This window comes from Baudoinia panamericana (assembly GCF_000338955.1).
Source record: "Baudoinia panamericana UAMH 10762 unplaced genomic scaffold BAUCOscaffold_6, whole genome shotgun sequence".
Taxonomy (NCBI): domain Eukaryota; kingdom Fungi; phylum Ascomycota; class Dothideomycetes; order Mycosphaerellales; family Teratosphaeriaceae; genus Baudoinia; species Baudoinia panamericana.
In genome coordinates, this window is record NW_006911262.1 from 257,175 (window position 1) to 279,833 (window position 22,659).

The window sequence follows — 22,659 nt, forward strand, 5'->3', positions numbered from 1 at the left end:
ACATGTACATGTACTCTTGACACGCCGCCTCTGAACCAACCCATCCCATAATCTTTGTAACTTCCGTCTCACCAGTGGTCCACTTGAGAGCTTCCTCCAACCAAGTGACGTGGGAACCTGCTGGCAACGCTGTAATCACACGAGACATAATATCTTCCACCTCGCCTAAGCAGATTGCTCACATGGAAGCATCGAAAGATCACCTATCCCTCCTTGGATTACCGCGTGAATTACGTGATCACATCTACAACTATGTCCTGACAGTCACAAGGAAAGCGCCGCCCGGCCCATTTCATGCAGGCCAGCGTACGCGTGGGCGGTACTCCATCCACTACCACGTGGGGTCCACAGGTATGGACTTGCCCAATATAGCCTTGACATGCCACCAGATCCGCGAAGAGGTTCTCGATCACGACCAGACCCATGCGGAGCTGGACATCATGATCCGGGCGTATCTCGTAATTCCGACGTGGATCGTCCTTCCTGCTATCCTCAAATGCAGACAGCCACTTAATGTTACCGTCAATCTGCGCGTATTCAGTCCGGAGGGGTTCCACAGTAACGATGGCTGGCCAAGACAGCCGGGCGAATGTTTCAGAGCATTGTATTGCCTACTCTACGAATACTTTATTGCGGGACCACGCTTCCACTGTGATCGCACCCTCGATCCTGCAGATATCAAGTACTCGATAGGTACGTGGAGCGAGCTGTAGTCCCCATTGCCGTCGTTTAAGATATAGCTGACACTCCTGCCCATCAATTGTCAGGCATACTGACCGTGAAGCTCAAGTCACTCGATATTTACACTCCAGCCGTCTGGCCGACGGTCATGCGGAGTATACTTGGCAAGCTTAAAGCACTGGCGAGCACTGGCATCGTCTCTGGTCACGTAAAGACAATCCGTGTCTACGCAGAGTATCATGGCAGTGACGGGACTTGTCAGATCGTGGAGAAGGAATGGCAAGTCGCAAGTACGCTCGACAAGGCAGCTTCGCAATTGTGGCGAGCGCAGGGCTTTCCTCCTCTGCATTCATTCGAGCATGACGGTGGGGATGCTGAGATCTTCGGGATCCAACCTTGACGGAGAGGTTAAGATCTGACTGAGACAGGACCAGTGGACCTTGGCTCAGATCATGAATATCAACAGCCTCTCAGCAATGTGAGAGCCATACATGGTGACAAGACCATCCGCGGACTTGCATTATTGGCCTGTGGAAGCTCAGACTGGACTGCGATACAGCCAAGCCTGTTGATGACCAGCAGGCGAAGACGAGAATCGTCAGCAGTACCACTGTCAAAATTGCAGTCATTGCCGTTGCTATGGTAAATGATACGAACGGTACGGTATTATGGTGTGCCAAGGGCAAGGAAGACTGTCTTTTTCTGATTGGCACGGTTACTACCTTCAAGTTGCGTATATCCGTGTTTCGGTCCTTAACGGCTTTCAAGGTATGCAGCGGCACGAAAGTGTCTAATGCCTTCGGATGGCATGCTTGCATGTAGGAGCTACGATCGTCATCTCTGTACCGCCCCTCCACGGACGGGCTAACAACGATCTTCGAAAGTTCCACGGTTGGTCACAGCAATGGCTGTTCTACACGCAAGCTGACCGCATATTGTAAGGCAAGGAACGGGTTCGGCAAGGCGCCAAGCTTCGTATATACTCGTCCGAGGTCCAAAGCTGTAATAGCGTAACAGCACCCTGTCCGCACCGCAGGAAAGCTGAGTAGCAAGAGCGGACAAGCACTCCGCGTCAACCGGCTGTCAGGTTCTCGCAAAAACCCTTGAACTGCAGCGTAGTGCCATTGCGGCTCAAGCATTGGATTTTCCTCGCACGCGAGGTGAGGTGAAGGCTGGCTGACTAGATTGTGGCGCGAGCTTTCAAGCCATGCGGTTTGCTGCTGCAAGGCTGTCGCTTGCATGCATGCACGCATCGGTCACACCTCTGCTGAACAGGACGTACCAAGCTGTAAGGCTCCAGCAAGCTTTGTATAGCTTTGCTTATCAGACAATGGCGTTTTCCTGCCAATTCTGCGCTACCCTGCAACGAGGCGCATGTCCAGACCCGTCTTCTGGCCTTGGTCAGGAGACCCGTGATTGCCATTGTATGGTACCAACAGCCCACAGCGAAGTTGCGCAGCAAGCCACATGCTGGACGCATTCACGTAGTCGTCCGCAACGTACAGTTCTGCGGCCCATAATAATGCAAGAGGTAAGTGTGCCATCCTATACTTCGTGTTCCATCTCCCTCGCTCTCGTCCTTACGAGGCATCCATACTTAACGAGCTATTACGATGGCGACCGTTTGCAGACTCTTGAGGCTGCCCGCCGAACTTCGTAATGCTATCTACACATTCGTCGCAACAGCGGATGCTTCGCTCCAGGTTCGGAGGCCGAAACAAACCGCAGTAGCTGAGACATGTTTTTATTCTGTCGCTGGAGCAGGCCTGGCGCAGACCAACCGCCAGATCAGGCATGAGTTCTACGGCATCCTTAGACATACAGCGCTGCGACCCGGCTCAACTATCAGCGCCGCAATCTACGGCTTCGACTTCAGCAATCTCGCTGCCGCTGTGCAAAGCCTTACCCAAGACGAGCTACGTGGAGCCAGTTGCAACCGCAATTTCAAGGCCGAGTTGTTCGTCTTCGATATCGGCAAGCAAGAAGTCAACAACCTCAGGCAATGGCTCGACTTCTGCGACTGCACCAATACTGACGTCCAATACACAGTCAAATGGACGCGCTTCTCACTCGTCGACATGCGATGTCTGGAGCCCCTGCTTCATGGACGTTCTGAATGTCGGAATATGTGGATCGCGCTTGGTGGGCCCTCCGTAAGTCCTTGTCACGAAGAGCGATGGTGGCCAAGGCGCTGACGGTAGTAGTCAGACCGCACAGATGCTTCGACACGGTTGTTGGAGCAGAGAACAGTGGCTGCAGAAGCAGGCCACGCGACTCATTGTCCCTGATGGAGCATCGTTCTGCGGTGCATCGACCACTGCGAAGTGTACGGGCAAGGAGGACGAAGTCAAGGAGACGGGATAAGACTGAGCGAAGGGCTGTATGCCGTTCACCGCATCGCTATATACATAACATGTAGAAACAATTCACGGCAACTAGTTGGGCCGCTTTTTTGCTACAAACGTAAATCGAATGTGCACGGACCTTCCGAAGCTTAACCGCCTGAATTGAAGCTTCGGAGGCAGCTCTGCTACACTGCGAGACATCCTGCACTATCACCGTCACGTCCGTTTCGAGAGGCATGTCTGACCTTCAAGAGCTGTTCGCTCGCCTGAAGACTCAGAGTTCCGATGCGCAGTCGCAGTCACAGCCACAGCAGAACACGCCCACGCCCTCCATCTGGGCTGCACCGCCACAGCAGCAGCAGCAGTCGGCGACGCTGAGCTCGCCCTTGTTCAGCCCACCAACACTCACTTCCAACCCCATCAACGTCCCAAACATCATCAGCCCTGCACCGCCCAAGTCGAGTCCGGCCAATCCAGCTCCAGACCAGCAGCGGACGAACACTCTGCTCAACCTCCTCAAATTCAACAACCAGCCAGGCGCTCAGTCTGGGCCGATAGCGAACTTGCAGAATGTGGGAGGCAATATTAGGACCAGCAGCGAGTCGTTCGGCGGCCTGGCCGGCGGCGACAGTGCCACTGCGTCACGCCCGTTGTCGGCGCAAGACCTGATGGCTTCTCTGCAACGCAAGCCTTCTGCGCCTGGCGTGCTGCCTTCACCGCTAGCCGGACCTGGTGCAGAGAGGAGCAATTACGCTCCACTACCAACATCTGTCAGCAATCAGCAAGATTTCTTGCTCAACCTGCTGCGAAAACCAAATGCGCTGAAGCCTAGCCAAATAGGCGATTCGGAGAGTGTGCTCCCCTCCGTTGAGAAGCCGGATCCATCTGTGGATAGATTGGCGCAGAGCTTGGCGGAGACATCTTTCCAGCAACCAGCCGCGTCTGCGGTTGAGCGCGAGACGACTCCAGTACGCCAATTTGGCACGGTTGCCTCCCGCGAAAATACGCCCTTCGATGCACCGCAACCGACCAAGGCTAGCATGTTCAGCTACGTGAACCCTTTCGATCAGCTTCACTCTTCGTCTCCGCTCAATCGCACTCCGAAGCCGGAGGCCCAGGCGGAGACTAAGAAGATAGAGATACTCAAGCATGAGCGGGAGGTATCGGCCATGAACGGCGACAGTGCTGGACCCGCAGCAAAAAGCAGGAAGCTAGACAACACTGCGATTGGTGATAGTGAGAGTCATCATCACAGCGTTTCCGAGGCTGTGGAGAATGTGGGCGAGAAGGTGGACAAGGAGGTCCGCGAAGCTTTGGCGCATGCCGAGCAACCCGGCCAAGACGCCACTGTCAAGCCTACTGAGACAGCGCCCACGACCACGAAGGGCATTCAGAAACAGACCGCGCTTGGAGACGACGAGATAGAGTCAAGCTGGGAGAGTGCGGAAGACTCGGCGAACGACAGGAAGGGCGAGCATCAGCAAAAGGTCAAGGTGTACAACTTCCCAATGAAGCCTTTCGTGTCTATCAACATCACAGGCCAGCCTGAGAAAGCGACTCCTATCCGCGCGGATGACTTCATGGTCATAGCAAAGCTCACGAAAGAGTTCGACCAGATGGACCGAAGCTTAGTGGCTGCAAGCCAGTCGCACATTGTCTACGCGCAAACTGCCACGAAGAAAGACAACCACGGCTTCCGCGTCATTAGACAAGACACCGGAAACCACAAGCAGGTTTTCCGGTCGAGCGGCGAGCGCGTCTTCAACGTGCAAGTGTGCACTCCGCTAGCAGAGTCCGGCAGTGATGTCGAGAGTGTGCTCGCAACAGGAGTCAACGGATCGGTCTTCTGGACTTCCCTGGCCAAGTCCGGAGCAGACTCATTCGATGACGAGGATCTGGAGTCGCAAGGCTTCATTATGCCTGCCGTGGCTACCGCCGAAGAGAACACTAGTGGCTCCCCGGTTAAGACCCGCGCGAAGTGCAGCTCTCGCCATGCTGAGTTCTTTGCAATGAGTCGCAGCAAGACTATCCACATTATCGCTCCGGATGCCGTCAAGGAGAAGGTATACACCAATGCGAAAACCCGGGTAGTAGACAGCGAGAAGTTCCTTAACGAGCACGGACTGCGCATTAATACTGGGAAGGCAGGTAAAGACTTCGCGTTCTCCGAAGACGACAGTGTCATCGTCAGTCTCGACAAGAGCGGCGTCGTCAAGTTCTGGGACATTCGCGACCTCACGAAGCGTGCCTTAGACATTTCGGTAGACAAGCGCGAGCCCGTCGAGCTCCGCGATCCGCTCTGGAGCTTGACAGCGGTCGCATCGGGCACAAAGGCGGATGAGAAACCATCAGTCTCCTCCGTTATGCTGCTCGACAAGGAGCGACCGCATACTAAGGGTATTGCCCTACGTTACATGCTTGTCGGCTTCAAGCAAAATCACATCCTCCAACTGTGGGATCTCGGTCTTGGGAAGGCCGTTCAGGAGCTTCGCCTACCGCACGAGAAGGACAGTGATGGCTTCTGCAGCATCAATTACCACCCTAAGACCGGCATTATTGCGCTCGGGCACCCAACGCGCAACAGTGTCTACTTCGTTCACTTGAGCGCACCAAAGTACAATGTTCCGTTCACTGATCAAGCGGCGTATATCAAGATGCTTGCGAGACACGATCCTAATCTGCCAAAGCCGGAGAGTACGGCCATTATGAGCGGGCTTAGGGAGTTCAGCTTCGACAAAGTCGGCCAGCTTCGCAGTCTGGAGATGCTTAAGACGCCAGTCGACAATGCGTCGGAGAAGGGTACCGTCGACGAGACCCAATTTGAACTGTACGTCGTGCACTCGAAAGGTGTGTTCGGTACCCCAATCAAGAAGACGGATCTGGGCTGGGACGCTCAGAGCAAAATGATTGAGCCAGTGGACGCTGTGGAGACGGGTGTCATCACTGTGACTGATCTGCGCTTGCCATCCGCGAAAGATACGTCCGTAGTAAGTGAAGCCGCAAGTGCTGTTGAAACGCCATCGAAGAAGAAGGAAGTGAAAAAGCAGGAAGTGGCGAAGCCAGTAACACCAGCAACGAAGCCGGGTGATGCTGCTCGCACTCATACTGAAGCTCCAGCAGCAGTTGCACATAACGGCACTCACACTGCTGCCGAACTTCCAGCGCAGTCGAAGCAGATACCAGAGGCCCCAACGTCCACTCAACCTCCCGTCAATCCGCCAATCATGACGCCAGAGTCCTATGCCATGGCGGCTCAGCAAGCAAAACCACTTCCTGACCAGACTGATCGCACCATGCCTCAGCACATGCCATCTTCTGTAGACACAGCTGCCGTCACGCCCAAGCTGCAGAACGGCGCTCTCGCCCCTGACGTGGCCGCCGAGGTTCAGGCCGCTCTAACCAAGCAGTTCACTTCGCTATATCAGCGTCTAGATGCCGATAAGCGCGTCTCTGAGGCCGCTGGAGCGGCGAAGCAGGATGCCATGCTCCGATTGGTGTCTAGTACGCTCACCGAGAACGTGGAGCAGAGCTTGCATCGCATCATCAATGCAAGCATCGAGGAGAAGGTCATCCCAGCTCTTACGGATAACGTGACAAAGCTCGTCGACAGCAAGTTGGCCGGCTTACTGCCGCAGCACCTCACAACAAGTCTGCAAAAGGAGCTCAAGGCGGCTTTGCCATCGGCATTACAGCACACCCTCAAGGATGAGGTGATCCACCGTAACATCGCAACTGCTACATCCAACCAGGTGGCGCCGAAAGTGCAACAGCAGGTTTCGAATTTGCTCCAGCAGTCTCTACCAACTATGGCGACGCAGGCGACGCAAAAGATGGTCGCCGAGCTCGAAACTCGTACAACGCAGCGGCTGAAGCAGGCCGAGCAAGAGCGCGAGCAAGCGAATGCGCAAATTGAGCAGTTGTCGACTCTGGTGCGCGGCCTGGAGCAGACGATCAAGAGTATGGCGGACAGCCAGGCCGCGTTCCAAGAGCAAATCCTGCGCATGCAGCAGGCCAGGCAGGAAGAAGAGGTCAAGGCCGAAGCGAAGCCCACGGCGTCGACGGAGAAGGAGGTCGATCCACAGAAGGCGGCGGAGGAGGAAGAGGTGCAGCGGATCACGAAGTTGCTGGTCGATAATGAGTTTGAGCAGGCGACGATAGCTGTAAGTGTCTCTCGCCCCCATTGATGGATCGGTGGTATGCTGACGAGTGCCGCAGTGGCTTCAATCGACCAACCAAGCCAACCTCTTCGACAACCTCTTCGTGCGGGTCAACCCGCAGTACCTGCACCAAGTCTCTCCCCTCGTCTCCCTCAGCGTCTCCGCTGCCGTGACGGCGACGCTGGACACAAACATCCACCAGCGTCTGGAGTGGCTTGGCACTGTGTTGAGTTACATCGACCTGCGGGACGAAGAAATTCGGGATGTGGCGCCGCAGATTATGGATGTCTTAGGGTATGTAAAGTCCTCCTGATTATTGCCTTGCTGTGCGTCTGGGATCGATGCTGACAACTGGTGATAGGCAGCGGTTGCAAGGATCGTATATGGTCGTCAGCGAGCAGAGTCCGAGCGATCCGGCGGTGCTGAAGAAGATTGCGGCGTTGCATAGGCAGGTGAAAGAGATTGGAAGGAGGGCTGGGGAGTAAGTGGGCGTGGAAGTGAAGATGGTGTATTATGGTGTCGACCGGCGTTGCTGGATGGTCCATAGAGCTGTTTGCTTCGCACCTTGCTATTGCATAGCGTTGGAGCATTGAGCGGCTGACGGATGCCCGCCCAGCGATGATGCTGTATGATGGCTGTAAACGACGGCAAATGTACACTGGCGTAGCATTACGTGCACTTAATGAGACGATGGAGCTGAACAAGCTGTTCTCCGGCAATGACATTGCGAGAGACGCTGCCTCTTAGGGTCTACGGGTCGTTGCGCCTGTTGTCTGCTTCTAGACATGGCCGATAGCGACGTCGAACTAACAACGACAATCTGTGAACGCCATACCCGAGCCATGTACGGCGAAGCTTCTTACCCAACATCGGCACGCCGCACATCACACTGTTCACTTTGGCATACTTAATCATGTAACCACACAACTTGGAGGTTCGTCGCTGTGCCGCTCGTCCTTTGCCCCATTGTCCAAATTCCAATCGACTTCCGTGACTGCATTGCCGTCCAACTGCTGAGCCGGCCGCTGAGGCCGTGTTGTTGCGAGCAATGCTTTGATGTTTAAGCATAGGTTAGGCCATTCGGCAGCAGGAAGGAATGCCGTTGTAGTAGCTGCTTCGCAGAATGTGCTTCGTGGGCCCTGTCAAACATTGCCATCCCGCCGTGGAGACTGCTGCGCGACATGAGAGAGCGTTCATGCATCGCATGCTAGAACTGCCGCCATCCTTCGCCACCTACAAGCATTTTACTGGCAATCTTTCGGTGTTCCTCGCTTGGTTCAACCCACACAGTGGTAGCATCAGCGACGATGTTCGTGCCAAACTTCTGCCTGCACCATTCTACGAGAGCAGCGATCTCACGTTTACTATCTTGCTCGAGTGCCCTGATATCTCCCACTTTCTCCTTCCTCAACTTCTCCACCCTCCGAAGGAAAGCCTTCGCATCCTCCAACCCACCAGGCCAGACATGCTCGAAGACTTCGCTCTCTGCCACGTCACCATACCAAGCCTCGGTGTTCCGGTAGTCGCCTTCTATGCGGTGCAGTAGGCCGTGAATGTACATGCCTTCATATGCGGGCTTGTTCTGCATGTGGCGGCAGAGAAAGTGCGCTGAGGGTAGATCTGCATTGAGGAGATGAAGTACAGACTCAAGGGTAGGGTGCAGTGAGAGGGAGGAGATGGCGTGGCTCAAGGTTTTGTCATGGGGAGACGGTGAGGGTGGAGGTAAGACAGGGTAGCCGTATGTGGCTGTGAGATCGGAGTAAAGAGTATCGAAGTTGACCTCTGATGGGGCTGACATGCTGGCCTGTTGCTTTTGAGGTGTGTATACTGGAGGAAGATAGTGATTTGACTTGAGGTCGCTTACTTACGGTTTCGGGAGTCGATGTCATCATGTTTGACCTTGATCGAGGTGGCACAGCTAATGCGCTCCAACTTCTATGTCAAAATGAGCGCGCCTGGCAGGGATTACCACCCTCGTACTCGTTCGTCACGCACTCCACGAACACTTTACCAGGACATTGGAAACGGTACGAGAAGGTCATGCACAGAAAGTGAGACGGAGAAGGTGGCTCGCACAACTCTCCGCGGCGAGCGCACACTCCCGCTCCCGCGGTCCGCGCTTGCATTGCTCCACGAACAGAAATAGAACGCCGATCGATCTCATGCACAAGACGTCATGGTTCGAGGTGAGCACGAGAGCAAACAGGGATGGGGATGCGCTAGACAGTTGGCAAGAGCTTCTTTCCTCCAGCATCGTCCCGTCCTCTCTTCAGTTGGTTCGTGTAACATGCAGTTGTAATGGTGGGCAAACGAGAGCTATACCGCGCGGGCAGCACGTACGGCCAGGGTACGCAGCACAAGGAGCGCAGGTCCAAGCAGAATGAGGATCTCCGGCCCACGTCTGAGGATGATGTAGAAAGCGGACTGCACTCTTATGCGAATGGCCATGCCAACGGAGACGGTCGGCCGAGACCGCGAATATGGCGCTTCAAGGATGCCGCCGACACCGCTATGGAAGACAAGCGGCGAGAGGAACTGAAGAAAGCGCTACTACATGGCATTGACCGAGACGGCCTAGAGAACTTCCGCAAAAGCGACGATGAGCTCAAGGCGATCAAGAACAAGAAAGTGCGGGCTTTTTATGAGGCTCAAAATCAACGTCTAAACGATTGGCTTGAAGTGGACGCTGTTGTGATGGCGGTAGCTGACGATGTGTTGGAGTCGATGGATCCTGATCCTGACCGAGATGGCATCCAAGAGCGATCCGGAGGTCTGCAAGCTGTCGCAGGCAATATAGGCGAGCTTCTGCCGGAAGAAGAGAGAGAGAAGCGCCAGAAAGCGGCCACGCGTGCAAAGTGGGCCATCAACATTAATGTCATAGCCAACGTTCTGCTTCTCACGGGGAAGATTGTTGCTGTGTTCAGCTCAGGCTCGCTCTCACTAATTGCCTCGCTTGTCGACTCTGCCCTGGATCTTCTCTGCACCATCATCGTCTGGACGACGAATCGACTGGTACAATGGCGACTAAGCTCACTCCGCAAGAAGTTCCCAGTCGGCAGACGTCGCCTCGAACCGCTTGGCATCCTCGTATTCAGCATTATCATGGTCATATCCTTTTTGCAGATCCTGCAAGAGTCAGTCGAGAAGATCATACCGTTGCATGGTAAGGCCGAACAGCTTCCTCCTGTGGCTATAGGCGCACTGTTGGCAACGGTCGTCATAAAAGGAATCATCTGGTTCGGCTGCGTACCAATCAAGACCACGCAGGTGCAAGCTCTGGCCCAGGACTGCAAGACCGACGTAATCTTCAACACCCTCTCGCTCCTGTTTCCGTTCATCGGCGCCAAAGCCAACGTCTGGTGGCTGGACCCTGTAGGCGCCGGCCTCCTTTCGCTCTTCATCATCTACGACTGGGGTGAGACGTGCTTCGAGAACGTCACCCGTCTGTCAGGGCAAGCTGCATCCGAGAAGTTGCAAAAGAAGCTTCTGTACCTCGCTTATAGGTTCTCGCCCGTCGTGGACGGCTTCAAGAACGTTACATCGTACCATGCGGGAGATGGGATATGGGTGGAATACGACATTCTGTTGGATCCGAACACGAAATTGAATCGCAGTCATGACGTGGCGGAGACGCTGCAGTATTGTTGCGAAGGCCTTGACGAGGTCGATCGAGCTTTCGTGACGACAGACTACAGTGCTGGCGGTCCGACTGGTCACGCGCAGGACGCGGAGAGGGCTTGATCATGCTCGGGCGGGTTTTGGTTGGCGTTTGTGCGTCACTCGCTGCATCGTATGGAGACTTTGGGGTGGAGTAGTCATTCCGGATTATGCATAGCGTGTCAGGACTACTTGTAAATTGGTTCAAAAGCGCTGTAGATTAGTGTACGTTATTCGGAGGGCTACGCAAGTGGCATTGTCGGATCAACATCTCCAACAAGGCTCAAGCTGTTGTAGAACTCCTCTGCATCTACGCGGTATATGGAGATTGCTGTAGTCGAATCCGAGATCCTGACGCTTATGCTTGGCCGTGCTTGATCTTCGCAGGCATTAAAGCTTGGATACGGCGGCATATCCGCTGACATGCGCCAAGAGAGGCAATTTCCAAACAACGCCTTTCGTTGCCAACAATCTTCCACCACAATCGCTCCTGAACCGCTTACAGGCACCATTTCACGTGTCACTTTCCATTTCCCTTAGGCTATTTGAAGCTCAATCACATGATCGCATACAGCGAGGGATTCGGGCTACCCGTTTTACTATCTAATAAGCATTCGACAGCAAGCTCTCAGCTTATTCAGCGCGGAGGCGGCCGGATAGAGGTCTGGTGCTGGACACCGGTCTCACTCGCGACTACTCTTTGACAAATTCAGCAATCCTGGATGTATTCCGTGGTGTGACAATAGGCCCGCCTCTTGTATAGTGAGATAACAAGTGAGGGTACTGCCGGCAAGCATTACCTGGCGATCTCCGCGCGTCGAACGCGCCTACCGCCGATCTGAAAGGCCCTGCAGCCTTTCCGCCACACCTGGAGAGGAAACCGCCATGTCGGACTACTTTGCCTACGGGCGGCGGAGGAGTGTTGCGACTCCCGCTGCAACCCCTGGTGGTCGCCTTAACGTCCCTCCAACACCGGGCGGTCGCACACCAGGAGCACCTCCCATACGGCGTATGCCGTCACGAGACAGCTTGAGGCCTCCTTCAAGCATCAGAATCCGAAGAATACCTTCACAGACGCCGCAGAGTACCCGCCCCAACTCCGTAGCCAGCAGTGATGGCGCACCCGAAGCACTGGATTTCGCGAGCAGTGGTCGGAGAAGAAGCTCCTCCGCACCGCAGCGGTATCAGCAGAGCCTTGCGCCCCCTGGTATGGACCTATCGCGACAGCGCACTGCCGATGGTATCGACCACATGGGCACCATCACCGAGGGAGTGGCTCAGAATGCGGAAACGCCTTACTTCGATGTGGGAGAATCTCCTAGACCGCTCACTCCCTCCGTCAAAGTACCAACGCCAGGCGGAGAGCCCATCTCACGTGTGGCGAGCGCGAGTGCCATTCATAATGCAGGTACCGCGGCGCAGCGTAACCGTGGTTTAAGACGCCCTCGAGGTGGTGCGGGTGGCAATCGTAATGCGGATCACAACAATGCCTCGGACGAGTACAACTCGGATATAGTCGACCTACTGGACTTGATAGGTATGGCCAGGGAGAAACGTCTAGTATCCGCCGAGTGGTTCGGCTGACATCATGTTAGACCCCGAAGTCAGCACCATCGGCACGCTTACCAACGTGCAGAATTCTCTTTTTGTCCCAGATTTGGGCGGGTTACTTAACCGCCGGCCCACATACGACCTGACAATGAGGCCTTCGGACCTGGAATCGCGAGCTCGATCGCGTGCAAACACTCGAACCGGGGCTCGTCCTCCATCTTCCCGCCTACCTACCATCCAGCAGGAAGCTTCCGGGTCGCCCGGCATCGAGTTGCAGCAGCCTCGCAAAAGGCGAACATCAATCTCTTCACGACTTAGCGACTCCCATTATGCAGTGTTGCCGCACGGTGTTGACTTGGACGACTGGAGTAAGGAAGAAGTTGACGAGCTTAATGATCACGTCCGACACCTACTCCATTCGCGAAGGGAAGGCTTTAAGCGCGGCATGAGGGGCTTCCGCAAGTACTTGAGTCGTCCGCTTGGGTTGTTTGTGTTCCTCTACGCCACGTTCGTGACACTTTTTGGTGCTGCTTGGGTGTTCTGCTTAATCGGATGGATCTACGTGGGCTCAGAGCAGGACTACTTCATCAACGTCATTGACAACATCCTGGTTGCGTTCTTCGCGCTGATGGGTGACGGCCTGGCTCCATTCCGAATGGTGGACACTTACCACATGTGCTTCATTGCGCACTATCATCACCTCACCTGGCGGCTACGGCAGGAGAAGCATCTGCCAGAGCTTGTCGACCATAACGACCTGCCTGACCACCGCCTGGATGCGGAGGCAGAAGAAGATGCGCTCGATCGCGCAGAAACCGCCGAGTTCTCCGTGCTTTCGCCGCGTCAGCAGCGCCGGTTACAGTACCACCAAGCGAAGTTCAGCAAGGCACACACGATTCTATAGGCCTCACGAGACTGGCACGCATCATGCTTTCCCATTGCGGCTCCTGGTCGCGGTCGTGACTTTGCTCGACTTTCACAGCATTTTTCAAATCGCGCTGGGTACATGCACCTGGTCGATCAATTACAAGGTCCGACCACAGGCACTCACAGCTACAATTCTAGCCTGCTCGCTCACTTGCAACATCACAGCAGGTATTTTGGTCAGTATCGGAGACCATCGCACCCGGAAGAAGGATGTCTTGGAGCGCATCTTCCGCCAAGGCTTGACGGAAGAAGCTATTGAACATGTACAACAGAAGCGCAAAACCTTTGAATTACAGCGGGATGGCGCACCGGATATAGTGGTGGATGACGAGGCTGTTACTAACGGCGCGAGTACTGCTACTGACTTCGCTAATAAGGAGTCGTTTGCGGGGTCGAGTTTGGATCAGCAGCGAGCAAGTACTTACTCTGGCACTTAGGATAGTCCAATAATTCACCATTTGTTACAGTCCCTTCGAAATTTGCAATGCTGCAATGGACCATGGTAGAACAAAGTTTATGACTAGATTGGACCACCGGACCGCGGATAATTTGCAACAGGATCCTGCGGCTCGCACGTCCACCACCAAAGCTTCATCGAGCGACGAAAAGCGTGCCGTCATCCTCCAGCGTAGGGTTATTGACAGGCTGGTTTGGCCGAATGCACATCCTCCGGAATCCTGATCGTACCATAGTTTACCAACTGCGCTTACGAGGCTTCAAACCGCTTGGCGACGTTGGCGGGCTGAATAGGCTATATCAGAAGTCAGCAGCTGACCGCACGCGATTTCCATGAGACTCACCAGTAATTTCGGCACAGATGTGATCGCCGCGTTCGAGCTGACTAGGTAGATATCTTGCGTCGTGTTACGCAAGTTATATTTCGTACCGCCGAACTCAAACAGGAAGCCTAGTGGGAACCCAGCATCAAAAGGCTCGGCTGCTTCGACTTCTTCGATCTCCTCCGGTGTCAATTGGATCGAGAGAGCTTCGACGTTGCCCTCAAGGTGCTCGATCTTTCGGCCACCGACAATGGGGAACACGTAAGGAGTCTTATGCATGACGTACGCCAACGCAATGCTGGTAATCACCGTGTTCTTCTTCTTGGCTATCTCATTCAGCACTTTCGCAACGCGCCGGTACTTTGGATCCTGCTCAGGGCCCATCTTGCGGCCTTCGCGCTCAGGATCGTCATACTCTTCGGCCAGCTTGAACATGCCGCGGCCCAAGGCACCCCACGGAGCTAGACCCATGCCTTCTGCTTCGCACATGGGAATGATGTCCCTTTCGAAATCGCGCACAGCTGCATTCCACAAGCCCTGATAAACGCTGAACTGGGTGAGTCCGTGATGCCGCGCATACTCGTTGCATTTCACGACGATCCAGGCCGGGCAGTCGGATATCCCCAAGTAAAGGACCTTGCCGTTAACGATCATATTGTGCAGACCGTTCATTAGCTCGGGAATGGAGGTGGAGAAGTCCCACCAGTGCACGTAAAGTAGGTCAACGTAGGTCGTCTGCAGCTTTTTAAGGCTATGCTCGACGGAGAGCCGCAGCGACTTGGAATGGTTGCCTTGGAAGTTGGACTGGAGCTTCTCCGGAGCGTCCTGAGGTCGAAAGCCGATTGTGAATTTCGTGGCGAGGACGATATCGTCGCGGTTGTTGCGCTTCTGCATCCACTCGCCGAGCCAGCTCTCGCTTTCCCCGGCCTGGTAGTTGTTGGCGGTGTCAATGAAGTTGCCACCCTGTTCGTAGAAATAGTCCAGCATCCCGAACGCGGTTTCCTTGCTGCATTCGCCCATGAATTGTTGCCACGCTGTGCCAAAGTTCATGGCCCCAAGACATAGGGGAGAGACGCGGACTCCTGCGGTTGGCGAGAGGATTCTGTGGTAACCTAGCAAGCTGAGCGGTTTCTTTGGTGGTCGGAATGCCATGACTGGCCTTGGTTCGCAAAGAAGTGAAGAACTCAACGAATGAATCGATAAACTGCTGATGCAGACCTAGTGAGAGCGAATAAGGAGGGGAAGGGGATTCTATACCTGGCCGCCTACAGGATGCATTGACGAACGGTGGAAGTCCACCATGTCGGCGTTAGGAGCTCCTGGGCTTGTCGCCGAGCATTTCCTCTTCCTGTTGGGCATTGAGAGCTCTATTGGAGAAGAATTTACAAGGCCATATCCAATGAATGAACGCTGCTGCGAGGTAAGCTCCATCTGTCATTGCGCGGACTGCGGCCGCGTCTTGCTGGACAAGGTATTAGAGGTGACTTCCGTACAAATGACGAGACTCTATCATGATAAAGCCTAACTCCGCATTCCTGACTCGAGCGCTTACCGTACTTGGAGTGATGCTTCACGTGCTCACTTTCGCATCGTTCATCAACGGTCAAAGAGTGGCTCTCTCGACCAACATCGTTAGAAACGTTGTTTGACAGGTGCAGTAACGTCAAGGGTGCCGGCGATGAAGGCAACCTGAAAGGATCTAGTCTCCATGATGATCTTCGCTAAGCGGACAGCGAATCATGCAGCTTGCCATTGTCGCGTGGCGCATCCCCCGAGTAAGCGATCCCTTTTGGCGCCATTGTCAGCCGCTCTGGTACTATACCTGCAAGTATCGTAAGTGCGATGGCGACGTCCTTCCCTCGACTCCGTTTGTACATTCACAGGCAGCTTTGAAGCCATGCATGAGCTGCCCAAAGATCTAACCAACAGTCTCCGCTCGTGGCGGGGCAGCGCCTACGGCGAACCGGACAATCTTCGCGATTCACCAAGTGTGCTGGAGAAAGGACCGGAATACTATGGAGACAAGGAGTTCGAGCGGGCATTGTCGCCCAGTGATCGCTCGATAATACTGGTGAGATTGGTCCAGACGGCACCAAATCTCACCCTGCTGACGTCCGGCTCGAGCATCCCACAGCTTCTCGTCAAGCATTGAACCAGGTAGCGCAGCAGCAGCAGCAACCGCCGTCACCGCCTCAATCACATGAACAGCAACAATTAGCGAACCAACAAGCCTTGCAGCACCATGAAGCGCTGGACCAGCTACATGATCTCCCACCGCCCCGAAAGCCGTCGGTGCAGACGAGGCTCCCTCCAAAGAAGCAGGCTACGATGCAGACGCCTGCATCCGCAGCGAAACAGAGTATATTCGACCAGGCCAAAGTTGGTATGCAATCGCGGGAATCAAAGGCCGGATGGCTATTGCACCAAGCGCTAACGACTATCTGTACGCCCTGCAGAGGACCCTGACTCCGCCGCCAATCGCCTTGACGATGACCTGACCCCATTAGCTCCCGAGGACTTTTACGAGCTCATGGGCATGCGCGCACCGCCTGACAAGCAAACGAATCCGAAGAACCTCGCCCTGCGAAACGGCCTCTACAGCAGGATTCAAAAGGCGCATCATTACATTCAGACCAAATACCGCCTCTTTGATGTCTTTACCTACATCTTTCTCCTCTTACAGCTCATCTTGAGCGCTGTATTCATCATTCTCGGCAGCCTGACGAGGGTCAACACGAACATTGCCATTGTCGTGCTGGGAGCTGTCAGCACAATAATCGCTGGGGCTTTGACGATTATGAAAGGTCAGGGACTGCCGAATCGGCTCAGACACACTCGTGATGGGCTGAATAACGTCATCTTTGAGGCGGAGGAGTTGTATTGGGATGTTGGCGCAAGTAAGCCGGTTCTGTACAAAGATGTGAAGAAACTCCGCACGGACTTCTTGAGGGTGATGGAAGAGGCGAGGAAGAACCATCCCGATACCTGGAACTCGATCAGTCAAGGCGTGGCAACTGGGTTGAAGCCACCTAGTAGGGCGACGAACACCAGCGTGCCGGCTGCGGCCACACCACACCCATAAGGGAATCGAACCGGAGCCGCATGTTGACTGAACACAGTGTTGCTCTATGTACGGGTCCACAGATAAACCAAGCTGGTCATACTGTCCGCAGGCAAACACTAGTCATGTTGGGCGCATATTGATGGGGAAAACGCACCCACGGCGATTGGCATTTTTTTAAGAGCATGCCCCGCATCTGCGCATGCGTCCATCGGTCACAGCGCAGCTTATACGATTGCTACAAGATTGAGAACATGCTGCTCAGTGTTTTGAACACCTAGGGATGACGTTGAAAGGACGAGTGCAGACTGAGCACGCTTCTCATCGTCACATTTCAGGCTATATGCATTTTCGGTCATCTTGGCGCAGTACGGGATAGCTATAGCTGCTGGAGAAGGTTTGTTGGCTGGTCGAGTGTTTCCGCTGCCAGCGTTTCTACCGTTACCGCAGCTGCATGCGTACGGAGAGTTACGCCAAGTAGCTGGAGCTAGACTAGGCAAGGCGTATGCAATTCCGATGGCGCCGCGGAGCAGGAAGACCACAACCTACTAGCTCACGTTGATTGCAGCTTTACAGCATTGACGGCCGAGCTGTTTGAACATCCCACTCATTGTCACTAAACGCAGACAATAACAATGGTCAGCTTCCTAACAGCTAGAAACACTATGATCGCCAGTACGTACAATTGCGCCATCTACTGCAGCTTCCCGTTCGCGCCGCGGCTTGCGGACCGGGTACACGGGACGCCGCGCACGCCTCTTATGCAAGCTTACCGATGAATCAACAACAGCTCTATCCACTCAGATGTATCGTCCGGAGCATGGTGCTCGACAACACAGGCGCCATGACCCCGCATCCCTCTTACACTCTTCTTCCTAAAGCTGCCGATCTCACGCTCTCCTGATCCGCATTGCCCACTTCGAGATGCCTCACTGGAGCTCAAGCTCGTCCTTCTGATGCTCACTGCTGCAGGCTCGAATGCTGCGGACGTAGTTTGTGGAGCTTGCGTATGCCTGACGACGTCTGCCTCCAATCGCTCAGTCTCCGATGCGAAGCCAACAAGTGTGCGCGTACAGCATTCCAATACCATTGGGGGGTAGCATGCGTTCGTGGCTTCCACCGCAGCTCTGGGAGGCTCCATCGGACGCGGACCCCTCAAAGAGCAATATGGCGTTTCTGTCGGATACAAAGCACAAAACGCCTCCTGCCTTTCCTTCTCTAGTTCGACATTTTCAAGCTCCCACATTGCAACAGTCATGTTCGTCAAGGCTCTCGTCGGCGTTCTAGCCGCTACGGTGGGTCAGGCCCTCCATCAAATCCTGATGCCACTGACAGCAGCAGGCCTGCGCCGCGTCCAATGTTCCTCTCATCTCTGCCAACAGCTGGGGTAACGGCCGCATTGACGTCTTCGGTGTGGCAGCGAACGGCTCCATTCTGCACAAGTACCATGGTCCAGATGGATTCGAGCCCCTCAATCCTCCCTTCGAGAACTTCCTCGGCAAGGTCATCAGCACGCCTACATCAGTGAGCTGGAGGGAGAACCGCCTGGACTACTTCGTCGTTGGCACCAACGGCTCGCTTTATAACCGGTTCTGGAATGCCGATGACTCGAGTTGGCAACCATGGCCCTACCACGAGGTTCTCAAGGGATCGAATGAGGGCAAGGACTTCGTCAGCGTCAGTGCGGCTTCTTGGGGCTCGGGGAGACTGGACATCGTAGGCATGACAAAGAATGGGTCGTACCTTCACATGTACTACGATGGAAGCAATGTAAGTCTCGTAAGGCGCTGGTGTTTTGATCGCCTGAGTCATTACTGACGCATACACTTCCCATACAGTTCCAGGGCTGGGAGACCTTTGGCGGCAACTTCAGCTCTGCGCCGTATATCATTGCTCCCTGGAGTAAGCAAGCTCACTAGATATGCCCGGTGACATGCTGACACCGCGACAGAGGGTCAACAACGCTTTGATGTGTTTGGGTTAAGCAGCAACGGCACCCTCGTGCATAACTATTTCGACGGTAGCAACTACAAACCTGGATACGCTCAGTGGGAAGCACTTCCCGGCCCTGTCAAGTAGGTCGTCCAGATCTGACACGAGGGCTCCCTTGCTAACCTCTCATCTCATTCACTCCAGGATGACCAGTGCCCCTGTCGCCTCGAGCTGGGGCGCCTCGGATCTAGACGCCTGGGCCGTAGGCGAGGACGGCCAGCTGTACCACACTTATTGGCGAGGCTCTGACTACGACGGGTTCGAGTTTCTCGGCGGAAACTTCACGTCTACTCCCCGGGTGGTCCATTGGGGTGCAAACCGTACGGACATCATCGGCCAGTTCGCGAACGAGACGCAGTACCGCTACAAGTACGGCTACTTCAATACCATCGAAGGCTTCTGGCAGTGGAGCGACTGGGCCCCGAAGGGCGGCGACTTCGCTTCGCAACCCGTCGTGGTGTCTTGGCAGGAGGGCAATTTGCACATCCTTGGTGTTGGAAATGATGGCGTGCTGTACTGGCAGATGTACTGGCCTGGTCAGTGGCTGCCGTCTGCGACCGGGTACTATCCGCTTGGCAATATGTCGAATCCCTTCCCGTCCACTGAAAGTCGGGATGACCAACAGGAGAAAGATGTTGAGACGAGCAACGGCCAGATCGTGATGGGATCGTCCTTCAAGCAAGGTCTCTGAGTGAGTTGACATGCCAATCGCAAACTTGTGTTACGGCTGGCTGAGAGGATGGCGAGGCTTGCTTGTCTGGGTTCTACTGCACCCCGCTTGTGGGCTTGCTATTACGAGGGTAGAAACCTATCACAGACATCATTCGTTGATTGTTCTACAGACAGTGGTATCGGAAGACTACATGTCAGAGCAGTATGACTGACTCCGGCACGTCTACGCAAAGTAATAGATCCATGTAGCTGCCACGGGCAGCTGACGAGCTCCTTCCCACCATGAGACCGCCAGTCTCCTTTTCAGCCCGCGCAAGTTACGGTTATTCGTGCAGTCGACATTGCACGAAATCAGCTAACGTGCGTAAATGACAGTCAGTTGCTATCCAGATTGCGCTGAGATCATTCCGCCAACCTGCGGCTCCATAACGGTTGGGTAGTCTTCGCGAGACCCTCGTATACCTTGTTCAGGAGAGGTTGTCAATAATATGGAGTTACCTTGTTCACTGTAATGCTCTCGTCAGCACAATGGTTGGCTCAATCATGCGGCCAGGCCAGCCGCAAGAGACCGTGTAAGTGCTGGCGGAGAAGATTGCAATGGACACTCTACACTTAGCGTTTGCATGACATACAGTACGAACTTAAGAACTGCGGAGAAACTGTCAGCAGTCAATGTTCATTGCTTGTGTGTATTATTTACCATTCAACCGCCAGCAGCTATGCAAGAGAACGCTCAGAAACCCATACATACCGGCATCCACTCAACGCCCGTATGCTTTGTCCGTATCGACACTGCTCCTTTCGTGGCCCGTTCTGCAGCCAATCGCAGTTTGAGTGGTAGTCGTGAAACCCATCATGAGCCGCTTTGCTTCCCAGCCTTCTCCATCGCCCTCCTGCCGATATAGTCGAGCCTGCTTCCTATCATCGTGATAGCATTCCCCTACCACACCGCCCGCAGCTTGGCGTAGCCATTGGCATGCGAGAGCCTTCAAAACCGGCTTTCTCGGTCGTAAGGCCTGCGCGTTCGGCTATGGTGGTACCTCGGCACTCGAGTAACGAGCGAGGCGTGCACGCTCCCATCATCTTGAATAAGGTCTTTCCACCAAATATTGCACAATCGCTCACGTCAGCTCGTCAGCCATCTTTTCGTCCTCCTCGCCCTCAGCACTCTTCGTGCCTTCTTCGCTCTCATCCAAACTACTACTTTCACTACCCGTAGTCTCCAGCTCAAACCCTTGCGTTCGATCAACCAGACTGCGATAGTACTCTTCCAGCACCTCCGGCTTCGGTACGATCTTCCAGTACACCCTCTGCAAAAACTCCAGCTCCAATGTCGCAAGTTCTGTGACTGGTATACCACCAATTCGCGCATACGTTGGATTGGTCCAGAATGAATCGCTGAGACCCTTGGCGGCTACCGTTGCTGCCGTGATCAGAAAGCGATGTACCGTTAGACTGTTAATTGTGAAAGCGGGATAGAGCGCGCATATCCGGTCAATGTACCAGACCATGCTCAGCAATATTGGCGGAGATAGCGTTGCGTGTTGGATGAGGCGCTGAAGGTAATCAGAAACGCTGATGCCAGGCGGTGCGCGCGAATGGAACCTTGTGAGCTTGCCGTCTCGCAGCGGAATCCGGTCGTTCAGCCTTATCAGCTCCATCAACATGTTTGATATCAATATGCCAAGATCCTTGGGGTTGCAAGTTTCGTACTTCAGCGGCATGACCTTGACGGTGCCCGGCTCCGGCCGGGACCGCTTAGGTGCCGAGGAGTAGCCATGCGTTGATCGTGCTTCTTCCGGTTCGGGCTGCTGCTGCTCTACAGCCTCATGCTTCGCCAGGTCAGTCGTACTTGCATTCTGCGAGACCGCACCTTCCAGTTCTGGATCTGTCCGCGGTTGCGGCTCGCTTGGCGGGTTGCGTGCCGCAGAGCTGCCTGCTCCGACGTCGCTCGAGCTCATCTGCTGATGGTGCGGTGACTCCGACCGCGTGCTTTCCTTCCGCTTCTTCGCGCTGCCCGCCGAGCCCGGAGGCTGTGCGGCTTCGGTCCGGGTCACGGCCACCTTGTGCCTAGGAGCTGTAGGTGGATAGCCTTCCGGACTGTACTGTGTGGCAGCGTCAACGTATGAACTCTGCTGCCGTCCCTTCTCGCCTTCCGCAGGTTGCTGCTGTTTGGGAAATCGCGTTGCTGCCACCGGCGCATTGAATGTCCGCTTGGGCGACGAGAAGGGTCGGGGTGATGCTCGCGGTGAGCGTGAGTAGGGGGTGTTCCGTTGCGGGACGAGGAATGGGTTGTGCGGCGAGCCGGCGGGTGAGGGCGAGGATGTCAGCGTGGACATCGCCGTGCTACGATGAAGACGGTGAAGTCGGATTTTGCCAAGATTGAGTTCGGGTTCAGAGTGTCGATGTTGTTGCAGCGCATGTTAGGCGGATAGCGCTGTATACGAAGTTGCAGGTGTTGCAAGCTGCAAACAAGCGTATCAATGGGTCGTCAGAGAATGCAAGTCTTATGATCAAAAGTACAAAAACTTTGTCGTCATGGGCAGACCCAAAGCTTATGAAGGCGTCGGCCAACAGTCCGGCATTATACGCCACGTTTTGCCAAGCATCAACCAAAACTACCGTCTCCGCCACCGCAGACCTCCGACGCGCCCTATGCTACTTTTTGTCAGCCTTGTCCCACAGTATTGGACGAGCGCGTCTCGTGCAACTCAGTGTTTTGACAAAGCCCCCGGCCACTGTAACTTAAATTGATCATCGTTGCGCTAGAAGAGCCGCATAGAGAGGTATCAAATGCGAATGGTTCGCGCGTGTGCCTTCCCGATTAGGAAAGCGGA

General features: G+C 54.7%; 12 protein-coding genes across 12 annotated transcripts; 7 read left to right on the plus strand and 5 right to left on the minus strand.

Moving 5' to 3' along the window:
- Positions 1-182: 182 nt before the first annotated feature.
- Positions 183-1,305, plus strand: BAUCODRAFT_575921 (uncharacterized protein; the record flags this gene model as incomplete). Its single annotated transcript, XM_007678226.1, has 2 exons — positions 183-693; positions 768-1,305. The coding sequence occupies 2 exons, from the start codon at positions 183-185 to the stop codon at positions 1,079-1,081; spliced, it is 825 nt and encodes a 274-aa protein (XP_007676416.1). The 3' UTR covers positions 1,082-1,305.
- Positions 1,306-2,036: 731 nt separating this feature from the next.
- On the minus strand, positions 2,037-2,225 carry BAUCODRAFT_122285 (uncharacterized protein; the record flags this gene model as incomplete). Its single annotated transcript, XM_007678227.1, has 1 exon — positions 2,037-2,225. The coding sequence occupies one exon, from the start codon at positions 2,223-2,225 to the stop codon at positions 2,037-2,039; it is 189 nt and encodes a 62-aa protein (XP_007676417.1).
- Positions 2,226-2,294: 69 nt separating this feature from the next.
- On the plus strand, positions 2,295-3,112 carry BAUCODRAFT_130901 (uncharacterized protein; the record flags this gene model as incomplete). Its single annotated transcript, XM_007678228.1, has 2 exons — positions 2,295-2,834; positions 2,899-3,112. The coding sequence occupies 2 exons, from the start codon at positions 2,295-2,297 to the stop codon at positions 3,043-3,045; spliced, it is 687 nt and encodes a 228-aa protein (XP_007676418.1). The 3' UTR covers positions 3,046-3,112.
- A 110-nt stretch (positions 3,113-3,222) lies between these two features.
- On the plus strand, positions 3,223-8,044 carry BAUCODRAFT_33615 (uncharacterized protein). Its single transcript, XM_007677855.1, has 3 exons — positions 3,223-7,186; positions 7,242-7,477; positions 7,545-8,044. Exons 1-3 carry the CDS (start codon positions 3,263-3,265, stop codon positions 7,666-7,668), a joined length of 4,284 nt encoding a protein of 1,427 aa, XP_007676045.1. The 5' UTR covers positions 3,223-3,262; the 3' UTR covers positions 7,669-8,044.
- A 40-nt stretch (positions 8,045-8,084) lies between these two features.
- Positions 8,085-8,904, minus strand: BAUCODRAFT_33617 (uncharacterized protein). Its single transcript, XM_007677856.1, has one exon. The coding sequence runs from the start codon at positions 8,769-8,771 to the stop codon at positions 8,391-8,393; it is 381 nt and encodes a 126-aa protein (XP_007676046.1). The 5' UTR covers positions 8,772-8,904; the 3' UTR covers positions 8,085-8,390.
- A 447-nt stretch (positions 8,905-9,351) lies between these two features.
- BAUCODRAFT_33618 (uncharacterized protein) lies at positions 9,352-11,161 on the plus strand. Its single transcript, XM_007677857.1, has one exon. The coding sequence runs from the start codon at positions 9,482-9,484 to the stop codon at positions 10,922-10,924; it is 1,443 nt and encodes a 480-aa protein (XP_007676047.1). The 5' UTR covers positions 9,352-9,481; the 3' UTR covers positions 10,925-11,161.
- A 1,267-nt stretch (positions 11,162-12,428) lies between these two features.
- On the plus strand, positions 12,429-13,755 carry BAUCODRAFT_122289 (uncharacterized protein; the record flags this gene model as incomplete). Its single annotated transcript, XM_007678229.1, has 3 exons — positions 12,429-13,267; positions 13,296-13,581; positions 13,615-13,755. 3 exons carry the CDS (start codon positions 12,429-12,431, stop codon positions 13,753-13,755), a joined length of 1,266 nt encoding a protein of 421 aa, XP_007676419.1.
- A 269-nt stretch (positions 13,756-14,024) lies between these two features.
- BAUCODRAFT_122290 (uncharacterized protein) lies at positions 14,025-15,249 on the minus strand (the record flags this gene model as incomplete). Its single annotated transcript, XM_007678230.1, has 2 exons — positions 14,025-14,069; positions 14,119-15,249. The coding sequence occupies 2 exons, from the start codon at positions 15,247-15,249 to the stop codon at positions 14,025-14,027; spliced, it is 1,176 nt and encodes a 391-aa protein (XP_007676420.1).
- Positions 15,250-15,994: 745 nt separating this feature from the next.
- Positions 15,995-17,179, plus strand: BAUCODRAFT_147904 (uncharacterized protein; the record flags this gene model as incomplete). The annotated part of the gene is made up of 3 exons (XM_007678231.1): positions 15,995-16,168; positions 16,222-16,480; positions 16,554-17,179. 3 exons carry the CDS (start codon positions 15,995-15,997, stop codon positions 17,177-17,179), a joined length of 1,059 nt encoding a protein of 352 aa, XP_007676421.1.
- Positions 17,180-17,553: 374 nt separating this feature from the next.
- Positions 17,554-18,458, minus strand: BAUCODRAFT_467994 (uncharacterized protein). Its single transcript, XM_007678232.1, has one exon. The coding sequence runs from the start codon at positions 18,414-18,416 to the stop codon at positions 17,928-17,930; it is 489 nt and encodes a 162-aa protein (XP_007676422.1). The 5' UTR covers positions 18,417-18,458; the 3' UTR covers positions 17,554-17,927.
- Positions 18,415-19,841, plus strand: BAUCODRAFT_24080 (uncharacterized protein; the record flags this gene model as incomplete). The annotated part of the gene is made up of 5 exons (XM_007677792.1): positions 18,415-18,453; positions 18,494-18,928; positions 18,997-19,060; positions 19,110-19,233; positions 19,295-19,841. 5 exons carry the CDS (start codon positions 18,415-18,417, stop codon positions 19,839-19,841), a joined length of 1,209 nt encoding a protein of 402 aa, XP_007675982.1.
- A 644-nt stretch (positions 19,842-20,485) lies between these two features.
- Positions 20,486-22,260, minus strand: BAUCODRAFT_468787 (uncharacterized protein). Its single transcript, XM_007678233.1, has one exon. The coding sequence runs from the start codon at positions 22,159-22,161 to the stop codon at positions 20,944-20,946; it is 1,218 nt and encodes a 405-aa protein (XP_007676423.1). The 5' UTR covers positions 22,162-22,260; the 3' UTR covers positions 20,486-20,943.
- Between the last annotated feature and the right edge of the window lie 399 nt (positions 22,261-22,659).